An 18,653-nucleotide genomic window follows, 5' to 3' on the forward strand; every position below is an offset into this window, starting at 1 on the left:
TTATACATCCATTGCTTCATCAATCGCATCCATTTCCTCCAAATGTGACATGCCATTGAACAGGTTACCATGACGATCATAGCCAAACCGAGGCGGAGGATCATCTGTATTATACTCCAAATGTTGATACTTTGATTCAATCTTCAAAACAGCAGCCCTGTGAGACAGTAATATTTACATGTATGTGGCATTTCTTTTTTTTTTTTTTTCTTTCAAGAAGATTTTTATTTTGTTATACAATACACTGCAAGATACGAGTACAAGAGGTGCATACATTTATGCGTGTTGACATGACTAATGTACGGAAGCCCCAGTTTCAACGACAGTATTTCCCAGGGGGGCACTATACAGTGATTGTGTGTTTTAACAGTTGCCTATAAACATTTAAGAAGTAATAAACTAGAACAATCAATGAACATCGCATGTGGTGAATTTATCAGGTGAAAGTGTTGGCGACTGTAAGGGGCCGTGCACTACCCGTACACCGCCCACGCCATGCCTTGGGGAAAGAAAAGGATCAGGAAGTGAGGGAAAAGGGAGGATAGGGTTCAGCGTTACTACGTAGGGGGGTAAGGGAGATGTGGGAGGGATTCAATTCTGCTGAGAGGGCATGTGGGAGGGTATCCTCACCCTGGAGTATGAGTGTCAGTAACCTAGCGTCAAACGATTTAGCCTGTAGATGCTGAATCCAGGGGTCCCAGATCAATTCGAAACGAGGGACTTTATCGTTCAGCCGCGCCGTGATTCGTTCATTGGCAAAGAACCAGTGAGTGACATTTCTTTTTATTCTCCTTAATAAATATAAGCTGGTACTTAACCAGCTGCAAAAACATTTTTACCCTTTCAATTTTCTAAAATATTGAAACTGTTTATTTCCAATGTGATCACAGCAAAATTTCACAGCCATAAAGAAGGAAAAGGCAGTGCATTACTTCCTACTTTTGAGGTTTAATGGTGAGTAGCAATAAAGCCAGCTGTTTTGGGGGTTTTTGCCAGATGTGCTAGATATAGTTAGTAGTACCTAGTTAGTAGTACCAAGATCTAAAGGAGGCACTTTTATAGCTTACTTTCTTTGCATTTACCTTTATGCATGCATACTTTCCTGGAGAACAAAGTACTGGTAGGGAGACTTTAGGAAAATCTGCTCCCTGCCTGTGCAGTTTCCCTCATTACACTTTCCATGATGAGGGTGAAAGAGCATTGTCCATGGGTTAGTGTTTGGGATCCCAAAGGCCATGTACGGTCCTAACCCAGTGGGCAGGGCATTTACTTAAAGCCTGCCATACAAACATGGCATTTAGCCAGAAGTATGTCCTCCTTTTGGTGAGGATTATTTGCACACACAGGAAAGTACACTTTTAGCATTGTGACAGCTTACAGCTAAGACTTTGGGTTCTATTTTAAAATGTTCGCAGAGTGAATGTCCCTGCAAATGGGATTCACTACACATTATGGTCACTAAATGGACGTGAGAGTATAGGAATTATGCTCCTCAGCTTCATCTAGTGGCCATAATGCGCTGCAAATCTCATTAGCAGAGATGTTTGCTCTGTGGCAATTTTATAAATGGATCCCTAAGTCTTAAGGTGCCCATACAGCTGACGAATATCGTATGATAATCGCGGGTGATCCAGCGATCGTACCATAATCAGCAGGTGTATGGGCATCGTGCGACTGCATTATCTGTACGGTCGCACGACTTTCGTCTTACGAGCGCGCTTGAAAACTATTTTCGGCGGGTTGGTAGCGCACACTGCCCGCTCAGCATTGCAAACATCGGTGGGGAGGGCTTGCGATGATCGGAAGTACAATCTGCCTGTCCAAGATGGGCAGGTCGTACAAAATTTTAATCACCTAAAGCTGCCCATACACCTTACAACCATCACACGACTTTCGTTGTGCGATGGTTGTAAAAATATTCGTACGGCCTGCCCATCTTTCTCCTCAACTGTACGTGGGCCTGCCTGGAAGGAAGGTGCAGGGCTAGCCTGTAATGTGGTTAGGGCACTTGATCCTGCATGAGGCACTTATCTTGGCATTTCGTCCAGAGCGTGTATATACAACACAGTATTTTACAGGTCCAGGGCAGTAGTCCATTATGGTGGAGCCCTGTCCCAGAAGACCTCCTTTGAGGGGTCCCTTCACAAGTCAATAGGGCCTTCTCTTGATTTACCTGTAAAATCCATTTCTTGGAATGCATCATAGGACCCTCCCCTCTTTCTGTGATCCACTGTTGTACTGTTTGGTTCAAAACAGAGGCAGGCTGGGAGAGTGTGTGTATGTGGGTGGATGTGTGTGTGTGTGGGTGGGTGTGTGTGTGGTGGTGGGTGGGTAAATAAACAGGGCTGCCTTCACAGCTTTGATTTGTCAGTGTCCATTCACCTGAAGGTAACTGTATGACCCATTGGCCCCTTGTGTAATGCGATGTAATCCAAGTATTGGATTATACAGGTAAAACAAAAACCCTGTACATTTATTCAGCAATAATCTTTCAGTGACTGCAGTCAACTATAATCTAATTGATGGATACAGACTACTGCAGTTTGCATTTGGATGAGTCAAGACAGGTCAAAAATTTGACCCAGTCAAATCTGCTTATTTGTTTACATAGTTTGTGTGTACATACACGTTTTAAAAAAGTAGACAGAAAATCTTACTTTGTAATACTCTTGCAGTAAAGCATTCTGAGAGTGCGAAGTTGTCGGCAGCATTTCTGGAAATATTTCAGGGCCTTATCACTGAGATGGACACAGCCAGAGATATCCACAATGTGAAGGTAACGGCAACCACCAGCAAGATACTGGATGCTAATATCTGTTATCTGCATGAAAGAAGAATCAATCAGTGCCATACTCTACAGATCAGTGTACAATACTCCCTGACTCCTGGGGCTAAAAGAATGAATTCAGCAAATCCAGTTAACATTCATTTCATGATGTGACTTTAAAATGACTACAGTCTGTCTGACGCTATAGTGCCTGTTTTCTTAGCTGGGTCCCCATACTGACAAAGGAACCATAGCAGAAAATCTATGCAAAAGCACCAAATTAAAACATTTTAAAAAAACCTCCAAATTTCTTTGTCTTAGAAGTTTTAACTGCAAACAATGGGAGTAATGAGGCGCATTCCCGTACAATTCACAAGGAAACAGTGTACATTACTGTTTTTCCCCCACTAAACATGAATGTGTTTGCTTTTGTACCTTAGGACATCCGGCCACGTTGATAGACGTAAGCATCTTACAGCAGAATGCCACGGTCTTTACAGTGTTGTTGGTTATTTGCAAACAGTGAGAAATATCCATCAGTTCCAAGTCCTTTGACTGATGGCAAAATTTCTGTTACAGGAAACAACGAAAACATCCATTTTTATATCTGAGTAAAAGCACATTTTTAAAAAAAAGAATAGGGTGGGAATAATAAAAGATGAGTGTGTCTGGGGATTGCTTTTAATATGTTTTACATGGCTGAGAAATTCTTATATTTGACAGCTTTCCAGGCCCCTTCCCAGTTGTACGGTTTTGTGACACAAAACCAGAAGTTTACAAGGACCTGACTAGACTCTTAATGGATTTGGTTGTGACCTGCATGAAACATTTTAGTTTGGCTTTTAATGTGGACTAATACTCAAATGTTAACTTAAAGCTGTGTTATTAGTTGCCTACTTTAAGTTTCTCTATTTTCAGGATGCTATTCATATATTTAGTAACAAAGAAAACCCAATTGAAATATATCCAGCCTCTTCTAAGCTCACTGTTGTATGGCATGTCAGTGCTTAGATTTTGTGTTAAAATTGAAACAGATGCAACTGACATTGAAGACTAAATGTAGCAAAGAAAGAGGAAATGTCTCATCACATTTCCATGATATAAAATGTACTTCTTTCTGTATTTGCCATTACTTTTGTGTACATAGTAAAACTGATTTTCCATTTTACGAGGCTTAGCATAAAAGGTCAACAAGTGTGCATTTGATCTATGCAAAGTAATTCTGGGCTATAGTAATATAAGTGAACTAACAGTACTGTTCCTGCATTGTGGAGTATTTTAAACGTAAGGCCAAATACCAATGTAAGATAGATCTTTGACCTCAATGCAGTTTATAGAACAAATATTTCAGTTTTGCATGTATGTTTGTGGCTTAAGGTATGCACTGGCTTCTTATATCTCTAGAAAAAAGAAGCAAAATCTCCCACTACAGTTACAATCTCAACCCTCCACCTACATATCCCACAAATCCTCTGTTATTTAAAAGACATCATAAATATTCCAGTTTAGAGCATCTCATGTTGTCTTTACTAATTTGTATTGAGATTGTTGTCCATCAAAGGAGTGAGCTTGGAGCGGCAGTGGCGTAACAACCGGGGGTGCAGCAGGGGCGCGGGCCCCGGGCGAAAAGTGAAGGGGGGGCGCCGGCCGAAAATGGCACTTTCGGCTAAATGCCGAAAGTGACATTTTCATGGGCCAATCTGTTGCACTGTTTCCATCTGACCACAGAAAATCTGCAGATAAATTGTAAGGTGTGTGGGCACCTTAACTATTAACAAAAATGTAGCTTTTTTGTGTATCATTTAGCTGTAGGTCCTCAAATCATCTCTGAATTGGTGCTGACACTGTCCTTCCTTCTGGAGGGTGGCTACCATGCCAAGCTCGCTCCTGTGATAGATTACAAACTCACGTTTAGTTTACTAATTTGTATTGAAGTTATAGTCTATCAGGAAGCGAGCTTGAAGTGATGGCTACTGTACAACACACACAGGGACCATGGGGAATAAAAGCAGCCACCCTCCAGAAGGAAGGACAGCGTCAGCATGAATTCAGAGATGATTGAAGGATCTACAGCCAGTTAATAGTTAAGGTACTTAAGTTTTAAGATAACGCCGAGTTTAGTGTCATTTTAAGTCATGGTAAAGTTATCTCCAAATAAACAGGTCCATAGAGGATATGTAAAAATAGCTCTGGTCCATAAGGAATGAGAAAAGACGTATCAGCGCTAAGATCATCCTCATGTTTGAAACATGAAATTATTATACTTGGGTCCTTGATGACAGGTCTCAATTGACAGAAAAAGAAAGAGAAACGATTGAGTTATAATAGTACATTTATCCTTTGTAAGGGAGTCCATGAGGATAGTAATATGGAACTACCACTGCTGATCTGTCTTAAAAGCCAAGATGAGGCGGAAGGCCCTTAAACCTGTACATTTAACTTGTAACTGACTTGGAACAAGCATAATGGGAGTTCAGACTTTTCTGACTGCATTCTTGTTCCTGGTCAGTGACCCCCAGATAGTAAAGCCAGGATCAGGATGACTGCCCCGAGGCCTTCACCCTAAAGAAGTTCAGCAATGGCAAATCCCATACTTCTGTCCTCATAGCTTCCCTTTAATGTACCAAAGATAATACTACACATCAAAAAACATTTAGGTTTTATGTTACCTGAATTCCATTATCTGAGACCCCAAGGCATTCCGAAATGGAAAGTTCTCTTATTTTACTTTGAACTGCAAGGGCTGTCAGTCCCTGGATGGAAGTACAGTAGTTACATTAATTGAAGTAACAGATGTAGAATCTAAATGAAGACCTGATGTTTGTTGTCTATATACTAACTTTATAGCTAACAATGAATACAAATACACACATACGCCTCGAGGCTTCTCTCTGGCTAGGATTGCAGTGTCTTTGAAAATATACAAGTGCAAAGTAAAAAAAAATAAGGAAAATAAATTGGCTTGGTATGCCATATATCACCAAATTACAATGAAGGGGTATGGCTTCAATAAAGTAGCCAGTGACCAAACTCAGTTCCCTGTAATTTACATATGCCTTAGTCAGATGGGCCTACAAATCAGGAACTGTACTTTGTTCTTCGTGCACTGTAATGCAGTGTGAGTAATTTGTGGTCTGGCCTCCAGATGTGAATGCCATTTCTATATCAGCCCCGTACATGCACAATTTACCTCTAGCAATGGAGCCTAATAAATCATGAGTATGGAATATGTAGCCTGTTGCTCTAATCATCTTTATCATTCTCACAAGTATTATTTGTTTATAAAGCACGAGCACATCAGGAGAGGGTGACACAGAGAATGGATAAAAACAGCTAAAACATACAAGTGGAGATGAGCCTTATATACAGAAAAGAGCAGCCTATAGTGCGTGCCTAAACTAGACTTAAGAAGAACTCCATGCAAAAGTGCTCATAACCGTGGCAACTGCAAAAGTGCTCATAACCCTGGCAACTGCAAAAGTGCTCATAACCGTGGCAACTGCAAAAGTGCTCATAACCCTGGCAACTGCAAAAGTGTTCATAACCGTGGCAACTGCAAAAGTGTTTATAACCCTGGCAACTGCAAAAGTGTTCATAACCGTGGCAACTGCAAAAGTGTTCATAACCGTGGCAACTGCAAACGTGCTCATAACCCTGGCAACTGCAAAAGTGTTCATAACCCTGGCAACTGCAAAAGTGTTCATAACCTGGGCAACTGCAAAAGTGTTCATAACCCTGGCAACTGCAAAAGTGTTCATAACCATGGCAACTGCAAAAGTGTTCATAACCATGGCAACTGCAAAAGTGTTCATAACCGTGGCAACTGCAAAAGTGTTCATAACCGTGGCAACTGCAAAAGTGTTCATAACCGTGGCAACTGCAAACGTGCTCATAACCCTGGCAACTGCAAACGTGCTCATAACCCTGGCAACTGCAAAAGTGTTCATAACCCTGGCAACTGCAAAAGTGTTCATAACCCTGGCAACTGCAAAAGTGTTCATAACCCTGGCAACTGCAAAAGTGTTCATAACCCTGGCAACTGCAAAAGTGTTCATAACCCTGGCAACTGCAAAAGTGTTCATAACTGTGGCAACTGCAAAAGTGTTCATAACCCTGGCAACTGCAAAAGTGCTCATAACCCTGGCAACTGCAAAAGTGTTCATAACCGTGGCAACTGCAAAAGTGTTCATAACCCTGGCAACTGCAAATACTGCTTTGTCTAGGTGCTAAAAAAAAGATACTCACCCAAACCAGTGCCGGCTCCCTGCTTTTCCAGTCACTGAAGCCTCTCTCCTACACTGCAGCACCGGACTGTTCCTCAGCATCCTCACATCTATTCACGGTGTATAGAAAGTGATGACTTACGGGACCTTAGACTGCTGGAGCGGACGCGGAGAGAGGCTCCAGGGACCAATCTAAGAATAAGCCTGCTCCAAGGATCGGGTGAGTATAACTTGTTTTTCTTTTTTGAACCTAGCCAAAAACTAGCACTTGACCCTTGCTGTGTAGGGGTAGCCCCACTGCAAGGGTTAATACAAATTCTGCCCAGAGTTCTGCTTTAAAGTGCAACTAAAGCCAAAACTTAGAGTGGAGAGGGATTAGAACGCCTGTCAGGTTTTTATTGTAGCCTGTGTCCCCATTAGGGAGATTCACCCTCTCTATTTGTCCTGGGGACTGTTATCACTGAACATAAGAGCAACCCCCAAATTTTGGGTTGCCATCACAACAGGAACAGATGAGAAATCTTCCAATGGAGTCACTTGGTCTGGTGACCCTGATGAGCACCAAAGATTTCCTCTCACCTACTGTTTAGCTATTGGACAGGAAGTGAAGGAACAAAGGGACAGGAAGTGTGTTATTGGCAGTATTACCAGGTAAAATAAAGGGAAAAATCCTCTAAAAAGGAAAACTAATGTAGCGACCACATCTAAGGACTGGTAAGCTGCAATATAGAACTGTTTTTATTCTGGGTTTAGATACAATTTTGTCACCATTTTATAATTTAAGGGTATCCATGACACAAAGAACTGCACAGAATACCTCAGGCTTTTTATACTGGATTTCATCATTTGCAGAAATTCTATGTCACCAAGTTTGGCCATAACAATAATATTTCAAGCATTAAATAGAACGCTGTTGAGATATGGTGCTTTGTTGGAATCTTTTATTCCTCATTGACTTCAAAAATAGCTTCCTGTTGGGATCCTATATATTAATAAATAAAGGTTTCCCAAAAATAATGTGCTGTATAGTTCTCCTTCTTCCTTTGGGAAATGTTAGTGAAGAAACCAGAGTCAATGTCCAATTTACTTCTGACAGAAAATCCAGATGGTTGAAAACATCTGAACTTTAAATCTGCAAACAGTTTGTTATAAACATCAAGGCAAAGACTATGAACAGGGAAAAGGACCGAGCCCCAGTTGTAGTAAGGAAAATTACAGTAACTTTAACTCAAGTGGACTTGAGGGTGGATAGGTTTCTAAGAGGACTGAAGACTGTAGAAGTAATCAGAGCATGATATTTATTTTCCCTGACAAGTGCTGTAAAGATCATGGACATGAAGCCCACATAACAGGATATCAAGCGTTGGAAAGCCATAATCTCACTTTCAGCAGCTTGTACTGTTGATAGTCAAATCTTGCTTTATACATTGGTAATATTGCTGGCACCCAAGTGTGTTTGCCTGGTGTTCAGCAGCAGTGGCGTCCTGAGGCTGGGTGACACCCGGAGCGGTGTCCGAGTGTCACCCCGCCGTGACGTCGCCACGCGTGTGCGCGATGACGTCATCGCGCACGCACGGCCGTATTCCGATACCTGCCGGCGGCCATCTTGGTGATGGACGCCGGCAGAGAGAGGAGGAGACAGTCACCCGGCGGGATGAGGTATGCCGCCGGGTCCCCTCCTCTCTCCTGATACTGTCGGGCGTTCGGTCCATGACCGAGCGCCCGACTTTTCAAGAGGGGGGGTGACACCAAAATGACTGTAAGTCACTGTAAGTCATTTTGGTGTCACCCCTCCAATTGGGTCACCCGGGTGCGGGCCGCACCCCCCTTGTGACGCCACTGTTCAGCAGTACCAACATACACAGAATTTATCATTCTGTCCAGTCACTTTTGCAATGTATACACCTCTGCCACACATCAGAGCCAACCAAAGGAATACATTGGTGCCACCTTCCCAGATGTGGCCTGCTAGTGAGGGAGCAGTAACATACTGATAAATCACCAGCTCTGTTTTCTCTGCTCTCTCATCCTGATAATATATCCCCTATAAGCACATGGGCATGGTCCCTTGACTCGGTCTTTCTTCTTCTAGACTCAGTGCTACTTTACAGGGCATGACAGGAGTCATATAAAGACAGATTCGGGTCCTTATGCTAGTTGTTTGTATGAATGCATTTTATTACCTCTAAAGGATTACACAAATACATTCATTGCTCTTTTTATATACTGTAGCTGCATGGAGCTTGTCGCTTTAAAAGATACTCAGGTCCTTAGTAGTGACAGATATAGGAAATGTACACAATGGAAAAAGTATTTCCGTTTGTTGAATAGGTTGAAATTGCTAAGTCTTAAACTTAAAAAATTCCTAGTAGTATGGATACTTATAAGCAGTTGCTGTGATGACTATTGGGTTGGGGTATGAAAACTACAGCACAGTTTATATACTGTATAAGTGACACTAAACTCAGGACTTAAATCTTAAAAATGGATTCAAGTACCTTAAAGGAGAACTATGAGGCGAGTGCTTTTCACTCACCTCATAGTTCTAGCCGACCTGTGACAATGAGACTGTCACAGGTCGGCTCAGTAGATCGGGAGGTGAGCGAACACATACCGGCGTTCGCTCACCTCTCGATCCTGTCATGGCTCTCTGCCGTGACAGGGGAGGGGCTGGATTCCCCTCTCCCTGCTCCGATCCTCCAGCGCTGACTGGAGGAACGGACGGGGGAGGGGGCGGGTACAGCTGACTCTGCCTCTGCTTATCTAGAGGCTACAGCTGTCACTCACGCAGCTGGGCGGATCCAGACATAAGTGTCGGGATCCGCTTCAGCTGCGGCGTCTCAGCTGTAGCTCGCGGTATACTGAGTCTAGGGTGACGGGAGGACGCTAGTTTGTGTCCTCCCGTTACCCTAAGGAGAACTATGGGGGAAAGCCCTAACCCCCATAGTTCTCCTTTAACTACTAACAAAAATGTATCTTATTTGTGGACGGTGGTTACTTTTGTTCCCCATGGTCCTTGTGTGTGTTGTAAAGTAGCAAAGCTCCAAGCTTACTCCTGTGATGGACTACAATCTCATGTTTAGTTTGCTAATTTGTAAAGAGATTGTAGTCCATCACAGGAGTAAGCTTGGAGCTTTGCTACTTTACAACACACACAGGGACCATGGGGAAGCACAGTGTCAGCACCAATTCAGAGATGATTTGAGGCTCTACAGCCGAGTGATACACAAATAAGATACATTTCTGTTAATAGTTAAGGTACTTGATTGTATATTTAAGATTTAACTCCTGAGTTAAGTGTCACTTTAAGTGGCATGGCAAATAAAGTGGGAGATTCTGACATATGTAATGTACAGCACATAGAGTGGGCTGATTTTGAATATGTAAAACAAAGCACAGCGTACAGAGCGGGCTGGTCTGCAATATGTAACATAAAGCACAGCATACAGAATGGAGTGGTCTGGAATATGTAACATAAAGCACAGCATACAGAATGGACTGGTCTGGAATATGTAACATAAAGCACAGCATGGGGTGGTCCAGAGAATGTAATGTACAGCAGTGAACAGAGTTGCAAGGGATTGGCTTCTCTTCTGCTTCATTACAAAATCTGTTCATTTGACGTGTAATCTAATATTTCGCTTTGTAACGTGTTTTCCTCTGGCCCCACTAGCTCTCCCCCACCGTACAGTGTATTTAACTGTAAGCTCAAATGACTTGGAGCCACAAGTCTCCATGTAGACTGTATTTTATACATATTCGGAATGGTAAGCTTTTTCTTTGGCTTCTGGTTACAGCAGATATATATAATGACAACCTTTGAAGAAGAAGGCTGACTTCATCATTAAATGAAAACCAGAGCCTGTGGAAGGAAATATAGAACATAGGAAAAACAGCACAGTTTGCATTTTTTAGACACACCATATTTAATCCGATGTTGTTTCCATTTCCGTGCTGTCAGATCGACGAGTATTCCCTTCATGGAAGCAGAAGTACCCTAAATTACAATGTGGCTTCCAAAACTATAATCATGTGTCCTATTACTGCCAGTGTAAACTGTGCTGTCCATTGGTAGAATATCGTGGACAGCACAGTTTACACTGTGTCAGCTAAACTTCTGACAAATACAAAAATACCATTTCATTCCCTGATCTACTCTCTGCAAGCTGGAATGTATGTGACATGCTTCAGACTGCTGCCCTTTGTTAGCTGTGCTGTACATTTCATACTTTCGACTGCTGCACTCTGTAAGCTATGTTGTACATTTCATGCTTCGGACTGCTGCACTTTTTTAGCTGTGTTGTACATTTCATGCTTCGGACTGCTGCACTCTGTAAGTTGTTCTGTATATTGCAAAGTCCTGACTGCTGCACTTTGGTCAGGAGTATGTAATAAAGAGCACAGCTTGCAAAGTGTTCACTTGTTGGTTGGTCAGTAATCCTCAACTACTGTAATGAGGTTCTCCTTAAGGGCTGGTTCACACCAGTCAAAGTGCATTCTGGCCTGATTGGTGCCTGATTGAACTGGATCGCACTCCGGCTGGCTCACTTTGTTTTGGTGCGGGAGGGGGCGTGGCTGTGGTGCATTGAAGTCAATGGCACTGCAGCCATGCCCTCCGGCTGCAATGCAATCACCTGCACCAGAACGTGTGGCACATCAGTGCCTGCGTTCCGGCCCGGTGCAGTCAGAAAAAATGCTGCATGCACTATTTTTTCCTACTGCACCGGACCGGAACGCAGGCACTGATGTGCCACACGTTCTGGTGCAGGTGATTGCATTGCAGCCGGAGGGCATGGCTGCAGTGCCATTGACTTCAATGCACCACAGCCACGCCCCCTCCCGCACCAAAACAAAGTGAGCTGGCCCGAATGCGATCTAGTTTATTCCGGCACCAGTCGGGCCAGAATGCACTGTGGCTGGTGTGATCTAGCCCTTAGGGCAAGAGCTGTATGTAAAGTACGGCATAATAATACAGAGCTTTATACCGGTGTTTCTACAAACAATAGGAGCATTGTCCAGTCATAGATACCTGGTCTGTAATGCTGGTCCCAGAGAGGTCAATGGAAATAAGTGAACTCATATTCCCAATGAGTTCAATACCAGAATCAGTCACATTCTCACAGTATCGAAGGCTTAGAAAATTCAAATTGTGACACCTACAACAGAAAACATGTTCATTAATATAACCGGTATATGAAAAATATATATATACACAAGTACAAATAAATGTGTTCAAACAAATACAAACTCTGAAAGTTTCAATATAGAACATAGTACACATAATGTATCATGATATAATGTACTATGGTGACATGGTATAATGTGCTATTATAGTGTCATGATATAATGTTCTATGGTGACATTGCATAATGTGCTGTTGTATAGCAGATGTTATGACACAGCAAAAGTATAACATTCTTTTGTCATTGATGAGTTGACTTTAAATGCAGCAAGTAGACTGTGCAGCAGTGTCAGCAGTAAAACGAAACAATACAAGTTCTTCTATATCCAGTCAGATACTGTAGGCCCTCATTCCACATAGTTGTTGGTAAAGCTAAAGTAAAATGTACATTCACATTGTAAGATGTGTGGCCAGCTTTATAATTATGAGGCAATACCAATGCTCTGATAAAGACATTATAATAAGGTGCCATGAGAAACACTCGTAGTAGTAGCAAGCTGTGTACAGGATTTTATGACATGGTTTTAGAGCTCAGCCTAATTCCTGCAAGAAAGACAACAGACACACAAAGACAACATAGACATACAAAGACAACATAGACATACAATGTCAACAGACCAATGGTGTGTGCTAACTACACACTCTACAGCCAGGAACTCCAGCGAATCAGTTTGATCATGGAGTGTCTGGGCCACTGAGAGTTCCTCCGATTCAGCTGCAATTGGCTAACAGAAGCAGTGACATCTGAGTCACCACTTAACCCCTTCATGACTGAGGCCCTTTTTTCCATTTTTGCACCCATGTTATATTCCACATTTAGCACTTTTGCCGCCAAATTGGGATAACACCTATTAATATTTGTAACATGTTTCTCGTTCACACAGCATACATTTTTTTAAATTGCTGCTTGCACAACACATGCTAGATTCTAAAAGAAAAGTTGTTCTCTGTATGAGGTTTGCTCTTGAATGCAAGGGGGACTGGGTAGGTTAAATTCAATATAATTAACCCTGTCTGTTCTGTGCTGGTAGACGTCATTATCAGTTGTAATCTAGATTTGAACACTGTCTGTCCTAACACAGGGTTAAAGATCAAGAAGCATTATATGTTTATGAGGGGAAGGACAAGTGTATTGCCACAACTAAATGTTTGCTGCTCAGGTATTGTCTGATTGCATCCCCTTTAATTTTTTTTTTTTTTGCTATTGTCATGTCAGCACTGTTTATTTCAATGACCAGATTACTATAACTTAAAAAAAGCAAAGTCACAAACTCTGTTTATAACATAGAGGAAAAGGACTGAGGCCCACATGTGCTGTAAACAGCAGTTCCGGGCTGAAAATCACATTTGAGGTGAGTAGCTTCTCCGGGCTGATCACTGAGATCTGTACTCTTCTTTATAAACACTCACAGGGACTAGGATATAACTTTACATGGTGGCACAAAACTCCAGTGAGAACAAGAACATGTAATACACATACAATAGGCCATACATAGCTAAATACATGCACTGTACAACAACCAATTCCACTATTAGACACCAGATGATAGTTTGGCAAAAGCACATGAAGCTAGACACTGTTGGAAAATTGATGCAAACACATCTAGACGTCTTGAAGTATGTGACATGCCATCAGCAATGGTGCAGCTGGTGCCGGGGCACCAGTGCCTGAGGCTGTGGGGGAGCCTCAGTGGGGTCCGGTCCTGCAATATGGGGCAGTGCACGGTCCCGGTGTTCGAACACTGGGGCCCCGCACTGCCGACAGGCTTCTCAGTGAGGGGGCGGATCCTGTAGTAGTTGTGTACTGCTTTTTCATGTAATTAGACAAGTGGATTATAATGGGGAATATTACATGTGTGACCAGTGACGTGGTCACACATTTTAACGTAATCTCGCCCAGTTTTTCGGCGGTGGAATAGGTGAAGAATTCCAGCGCTTTCTCTGCTGTTCCAGGGCAGATCGGCATTGCAAATGAACCGATCTGCCCTGAAATAGCTGATCGGTCCTGAAATGTCACTTCTATCCGACTTTATGAGTACGGTGAAATGTGAGATCGCAGTCGGAGAGAAGTTACATTTCAGGACTGATCAGCTGTTTCAGGGCAGATCGGTTCTCCTGCACATGCGATTTGCGATACTGATCTGCCCTGGAACAGCTGGGAAAGCGCTGGAATGCTTCACCTATTGGCGGTCACACATTCCACCGCCGAAAAACTGGGCGGGATTACGTTAAAATGTGTGACCACGTCACCAGTCACACATTCTAACGTAGTCACAACCTTTGATAGAACACCGCCATCAGGGGGGTATGACCGGTACCCATGTGAGGGGTCTGGGGGGCTTCTTACATGGGTATCAACTGTACCGGGGCGGCCCTGCAGAGCCCACCATAGGGAGTCTCAGGTGGGCTATGCAGGATCTATGGTGTGCTCTGCAGGGTCTCAGGTAAGTCCAGCACGCTACTGCAACATTAGAGACCGCTGGGGCGGGGGGGGGAGCGGGGGCCCAAGATAAAATCTTGCACCAGGGCCCTTTGGTTATTAGGTCCACTCTGTTTTAAGAGGTGTTTATACATTGTATAATAAATGCTGTGCTTCGTATAATGCTTTGTGTTTCACTATATAGTAAGCCCTCAGGGGCAGGGCCCTCCTTACCATCTTGTCTTGATATGTATTGTGATTGTAATGTCCTCCTTATATTGTAAAGAGCTGCACAAACTGTTGGCGCTATGTAAAACCTGTATAATAATAATATTGCTTGCTGAATCAGTACACTGTCCAGTAATTATACTCACCCTCAGGGTAAGATCCAGTCAGAGAACTGGAGAATCCTCCAATGAGCTCCATGAATCCCCTTCCTCTACGTTGTGCTTTCCACCAGTCACAATGCCCCAACCCTGTGCCTGCCTACCTTAGCAATTAGAACCTGGTATAGCAGTACTGTGCCTTTCCAATGCATAGTTATCGTGGAGAATAAATATTGTCTGGCACTATTGGCAACCTGTAAGGCTGGGTTCACATCTAGGCGTTCGTAATATGCGAGTTTGACGCACGCTTCGGGCCGCACATTTTTATCACGATTTGCGGTCCACGAAACGCGTGCCAAACACGCGTTTACGAAAGCTATCCGCCATATCCTAATGGATACGCGCGGAAATATGCCCCAAAAGAAGCTCCTGTACCAGTTCAGGCGTAGGGCGTTTTTCAGCGCGTCAAAACGCGCTGAAATACGCCCAGGTGGGAACCATGCCCATAGGAAATTATGGGATTTCACTGCTTGAGTGTTTTCCAGCGCTTCGATCAGTACTGAAAAACGCCCAGGTGTGAACCCAGCCTTAGGGCAGAGCTTCCCATGCCATAGACTGGGTAAACCTGGCATTCCAGGTTGATCCTGCATGTTTGGGCTGCCAATAGAGGTATCCAAGGTGCAGGTCAGATGTTCAGAGTTATGTTCTGTGTTTAGATGTTATCAGTCAGAACAAAACTGCTGATGCTGAGCTGCTGAGCTTCTGAGCTGAGAGATTTTCTTTTTAGAGTTGACAAGGATTTATACAGGGCTTGCAAAGTAGAGATGAGTTGAAAACATCCCAGTACCAGTCTAATACCCCATTGTATGCTGCCATGTACTGGCATCAGGAAACGAAAATTACCGATAGGTAAGTATACAATTTTCCGTTATATAGTCTCTTATTTTTCAAATTTCAGGAATTAAGACTGTACTTGCTATCTTAAATTTTTCTAAACGTAAACCAGTACAATATTAACCACAGGCTGATACTAATGGTTCCCACAACTAAAATGCCATGGAAAACTATAGCATCACCATGTGATTAAAGAGACACTATCACCTTGCCCATGTAGGTCAATTTCCCACTGACTCACTGGCAGTTTTTTCCACATATCTCACATATTTGTTTTCTCTGGAGTTTTGTTTTTCAGTCTACCAAACACTTCTACACATCGCTTGTGTTGAGTTACTCTCCTAAGATGGTGTTTTGGCACTCCTTAGTGGCTCTTTTACACATGAATTTTTAAATTTTTTACCTCTGAGGCCCCCCCCCCCATTTTTTGGTGTGCCACTATGTTTAAGCCATTAGTCTCAAATTCTGATTTCTTTACACTGCCTGATGATTTGTATCCAATGCCGCATTCCTTCCCTCTACTTGACATTGCCCATGTAGGGCAAATTGAAACTGTCTTTGTGAAGGACACCCCACTTACCTTCTTATGCTTATCTTACATGCACTCCCTTGCTGCTCCTTCCTCAGCCACAGCCAGAGACACTACCTGGTGTACACCTGCTCCACTGTGACAATGCTTAGACGTACGAGCTGGTGAGGTGGGCCCCTTTGCAGAGACACTGCCACTTTTCCCTGTGTGGGCAAGGTGTTAGCATCTCTTTAGGATTTTTACTGCCATGTGTTTAGATGAACTCTAGTTAGCAAGCAGAGTCTATTTCCTGTAAAATGGGGAGAAAATACATACGATACATTCTTTCTTCTCTTGCAGAAATTAGCAATTACACTGTGCATGCACACTAGAATTTATTAAAAATCAGGCCAGTAAAATGTTAGTCACATGCTGCTCCCACTTCTCATGGCCAGTGTATACTTATTGCAATAAAACAATGCGGTTACATGTTTGATTACATGTGAGCAGTCTTTGACAATATCTTGTTACATGTGAACAGTCTTTGACAGTCTTTTGTTACATGTATACTGTGATTTGAGCATTATGGTCCTTACTCGGGTTTGAACATTTCCGTAATTTACATGCATGCACTATTTTTGCGATTGCACCGCAGGCATTGCTGTGCCACGCGTTCTGGTGATTGCACTGCGGGTGGGAAGCGAGCCTGCGGTGCCATTGAATGGCACCACCACACCCCCCCGCCCCAGAACGCAGGGAGGCTTAATTATGCGATCCGCTGGATTCCAGCCACGAACCGTGCTGGAACGCACTGAATTAAGTGTGAAGCCCTAATGGATGGGGACTGGGTAGCTTTTGTATCCAAATCAGTTTGTGTGTGTGTATGATATATGTATGTATGTGTGCACGTGTGTGTGTGTGTACTATATATATATATATATATATATATATATATATATATATATATATATAATATATACTGTATATAGTGCACTTTTTGTTTTCTCCCTGAAAGCTTTGCTCTGCAAAAACCTTCTTGGAAATACTAACACAATTACAATCCTCCTCTACTAGATCAGGACACATACTGAGCAAAACAGACATAGTCTCTATCAAAGTTACTGAAAGTAATTCTTTTCTGGCTTGAAGACATGGCTAGTCTCTGCAGAGCTGGCAGGATTGAGAATGACATCAGAATCATTAATGAGTCCAGATGCACAAAATTCACAGGAATTTTACTCCAGCAGTATAGATCACATTGAATGTTTTGTCAAAATACAACTCAACAAACCCTAAAATGAAAATCTAGTTAAACTAAAAGAAATGCACACATTATTCAGAGTTGTAAAGAAAACCCACCATGGGAGAAATATAGAGGCTGCCATTGCTGGCCTCTCCTTCTGAAAATGATAAGTTTACTAAGCTGTCATACTGACTGTCAAAGACAGTGGGGAAATAAAGGAAAAAGGAAAAGATGTGATACTCAAAAATGTAAACTATGCTGGCAATTTCTGCAAAAATGGGAGATCTCGGATCCAGACAATGGAAAACATAAACGTGGGCTGCCACCACTCACAAATTAAGGACTTGCAAGAGACCCAAACTCCTGAAAATCAAACTCTGTTCTCCACCCGAAAACAGGCTAGTAAACAAGGTTTTGCAAACATTTGTGCTGTTTTGAATAGCAGTTGAAATTTAAATGGTAGCTAAACCAGCCACGAAAAATCTCCCTCTGTCCCTCAAAGATGGCGTTACACTTCTGAACAGTGTTTGCATACTGTTCAGAAGCTTCCTCTTATACAGAGCAAGTCCTGTCTGTCATTTTGACAGCTAGGGTTTGCCGGCAATAGCGGCAGGGGAAGTGGCAGTGGTAGAAGAGGAGCAGGACCCACAGCGTACTCCCTCGGTTCTTCTAAAAGGTGAATGTTACACATATAACAGCAACAAAAGTAATGCAATGAAGGTAAAAAAATAGCAATTTGTGTAAAAGCAATGCTCCTCCCCTCTACTCCATCCCTGGAACAGGATTTTATTAACGTTTATTTTTTCCAATTCAGAATTCTGGACTGCACCATCACCAATGTGGACTTTCACTCAAACTTACTTTTGTGCAATCCTGAGAAGAGACAAGTCACTGACACGCAGACAGTTTGTTAAATTTAGTTCTTTTATCTTGACTCCTGAAGGGCCTTCTAGGACTTGTCTCACTCCTGGGTCACTGATCCTGCAACAAAAACCACATGTTACTAGAGCTTCATGTTAGTGCAGCAATGATTCAAAAGGCAATTTGCAAACTATTTTCTACACACACATCAAGTAGGCCAAGGGTAGGCA

At 42.7% G+C, this 18,653-nt stretch overlaps 1 protein-coding gene across 1 annotated transcript in view; it reads right to left on the bottom strand.

Moving 5' to 3' along the window:
* The window catches only part of FBXL13 (F-box and leucine rich repeat protein 13), a 118,328-nt gene continuing 99,675 nt past the window's right edge, over nt 1–18,653 (bottom strand). Inside the window, exons 16-21 of the mRNA XM_018560423.1 lie at nt 18,424–18,543; nt 12,020–12,146; nt 5,437–5,520; nt 3,203–3,337; nt 2,658–2,821; nt 1–157 (exon numbers count right to left, since the gene is read on the bottom strand). Coding sequence (XP_018415925.1) covers nt 1–157; nt 2,658–2,821; nt 3,203–3,337; nt 5,437–5,520; nt 12,020–12,146; nt 18,424–18,543 — 787 coding nt within the window. The remainder of the gene's footprint in view (nt 158–2,657; nt 2,822–3,202; nt 3,338–5,436; nt 5,521–12,019; nt 12,147–18,423; nt 18,544–18,653) is intronic.

The sequence above is a fragment of the Nanorana parkeri genome, unplaced genomic scaffold (genome assembly GCF_000935625.1).
Source record: "Nanorana parkeri isolate BGI_ZX_2015 unplaced genomic scaffold, ASM93562v1 scaffold454, whole genome shotgun sequence".
NCBI classification, from domain to species: domain Eukaryota; kingdom Metazoa; phylum Chordata; class Amphibia; order Anura; family Dicroglossidae; genus Nanorana; species Nanorana parkeri.